Source organism: Mastomys coucha, unplaced genomic scaffold, assembly GCF_008632895.1.
Source record: "Mastomys coucha isolate ucsf_1 unplaced genomic scaffold, UCSF_Mcou_1 pScaffold20, whole genome shotgun sequence".
Classification (NCBI taxonomy): Eukaryota; Metazoa; Chordata; class Mammalia; order Rodentia; family Muridae; genus Mastomys; species Mastomys coucha.
This window is the reverse complement of record NW_022196903.1, coordinates 121,658,203-121,660,735: the sequence shown is the minus strand read 5'-3', so window position 1 is coordinate 121,660,735 and position 2,533 is coordinate 121,658,203. Positions and strand designations below refer to the sequence as shown.

At 37.7% G+C, this 2,533-nt stretch overlaps 1 protein-coding gene across 1 annotated transcript in view; it reads right to left on the bottom strand.

The window, feature by feature from the left end:
• The window catches only part of LOC116099661 (C-type lectin domain family 2 member H-like), a 5,118-nt gene extending 2,859 nt beyond the window's left edge, over positions 1–2,259 (bottom strand). The window contains exons 1-2 of the mRNA XM_031383580.1: positions 2,172–2,259; positions 473–605 (exon numbers count right to left, since the gene is read on the bottom strand). Coding sequence (XP_031239440.1) covers positions 473–605; positions 2,172–2,259 — 221 coding nt within the window. The remainder of the gene's footprint in view (positions 1–472; positions 606–2,171) is intronic.
• Positions 2,260–2,533: the final 274 nt, after the last annotated feature.

Here is a 2,533-nt window from a genome sequence, read left to right as displayed (position 1 = left end):
CAGAGGCAGAGGCAGAGGCAGAGGCAGAGGCAGAGGCAGAGGCAGAGGCAGAGGCAGAAGCAGGCAGAACTAATTCTGTTTAGAAGCATGTTAAGAAGCAGGGATGCTTATATACTACTGGTGGAAGTACAAACTGATATAGCCCACATGGAGGGCCCTCAGTAAACTTAAAAATAGACCTGCCGTGTGACCCAGTTATGATACTCGTGGGCATATGTGAAGAGAACTCCACATCCTACCACAGAGATGCTTGCACATCTGTGTTTATTGCTCCCCTATCTACAATAGCAAGGAAACAGACTTGACCCAGATGCTCACCAAATGACAGATAGTGTAAATGTGTTACAGGTACAAACCAGAACGTTATTTAGCTGTAAATTAAATTTGTAGGAAAGGGGGACTAGAAAGTATAATATTAAGGAAGGTATAAATGACAATGTGAATATGCTGCAGGATTTGGAGAATACATCACTTACCCTTTGAAAAAGGAACAGAAAGAGCAACTACAGCTACAGTGAGGACCATGATCACTCCATAGCAGCAGTAAAGCTTAACACAAAACTCAGGGGAGACAATTCTGAGACATTTTGCTTGGAGTTTTCTATCTGAAAATATAAATCTGAAAGTGTCAATCATGAAAACATATTATAGAAAAATATAAATTTAGCCTAGAATCATGTGCAGATTTGGCTTGCACACCTCTAGTGCAAACCCCTTCACAGAAGTTTTCAGTCCACAAATGATGTTCTTGGTTCACAGAACACCAGAGGAAAGGGAAACAGACTTTTTTTCATAGAATCTTCCAGTTATTGAACTAAGGGCCAAGGAAAGAACAAGAAACAGAAAGAGTGAAGATCAGGATAAAGGAGAAAGAACAACATAGTTATCTATAGATATAGATCCATATGAATAGAACTGGTTAGGGCTAAGGAAACAACATCAACAATAATAGTAATGATAATAATAATAATAATAATAATAATAATAATAATAATAATAATAATAATGAGAAAGAATATACAGCTCTAAAGAGTCTATTAAAGGAGCTCTAAAAGTCATAAATGAGTTTATATTATTGCAGGAAAAAATGTATCAAGGCACAAAACAGTTTTCATTTTATACACTATCTCCTCCTCCTCCTCTTATTTCTCCTTTTATTTAAACCCTAAGTGTTTATTATGGAAAATTTGAAGCATACAAAAAAACAGTATGATAAATTCTCAACTCAGGATAAGTTTTCTCACAGAACTATGGGGTATGTCTGTATATCTCTGCAGGAAATAAGAATGTTCCAATTATGGGAAAATTTAGTTTGGTTGAAAACCATCTACACTCTTTTTGATCTTGCTTTTATGATGAACATGAACAGTTTTCCAGGCAACCCAATATTTTTTCACTAAAACAAACAAGTAAACAAAAATTAAAGTAATGGAAGAAATTAGAAAGGAATAAAAAATAAAAGACTGAAACAGACAGTTTCCAATTATACAAGAGGGTTTTCTTTCTGAATACTGAAAGAGAAATCCCACAGGATTGTTCATTTCCACAGTTTAGCACAAACTCTTCATGCTATAAGATTTGCTGGTGGGAGGTTCAGCCTCACCGTGCATCTCACCTTCCTCCTTCCCTTTGAGGCAGATATGCAAAGCCCAAGCTCCAGTCTCACAGGGAACTTCATAGCTGTGCTCGTTGAAAACCCTGCTGTCAGAGTTTGCTTCACTCTGGGACATAAGGAGCATGCTCTACAGCAACATCCTCTAATTCACCAGAGTGTCCTAGCAAGTTACATACACACACACACACACACACACACACACACACAAAAACAGGCTAAAGAAACAAATGAAAACCAATATACAACAAAACCCTAACCCCCAAACCAACCAAACAACCAAAATTCAAAACCAAACCAAACAAATCCTATGGCTCAGGCTTTTATAGTTAATTCATTATTCATTTCTCTTGCCTAGAAATAATTGAATTGCCTAGAATAATGAATAATTAAATACTTTGATAGAGTAACTAATATAACAGATGCCTCCAAGCATCTCCACTTCTACAGAGAGTCACCTTGACAGGCAAACAGGTAGGATGCTCAGCTCCTCATAGGGCCTCTGTTGAAACTCCCCTCTATCCCTTTAAATTGATTCAAATTGCACTAAAATACATACTCATTTCTCCCTCCTGCAGGCAGTCTGCAGCAGTGAGGTCTGTCTTTAGCATGCCCATGGAAGCCTCTTCAACCTTTGCAGCATTCATCTCTGAGCTGCGAGGAAGAGCTGAGACTCAAATGAATTCAGGAGAAGATTTAAAAGGAAATTGTGGGAGAGAAGGAGCCTTATATACTGTAGTTCAACCCAGATGGGTGATTCATTAATCACTCCCTCTAAGTCCTGAACACATCACCTGCCAGCACATAGTTTTCTGTTTGTTGGAGAAACAGAAACATGAGGTACGGAATTGTGACATGAAAGTAAGTGGACTTTAAACACAATAAATGGAACTGATAAATTCCTGAGAATTATAAATGTCC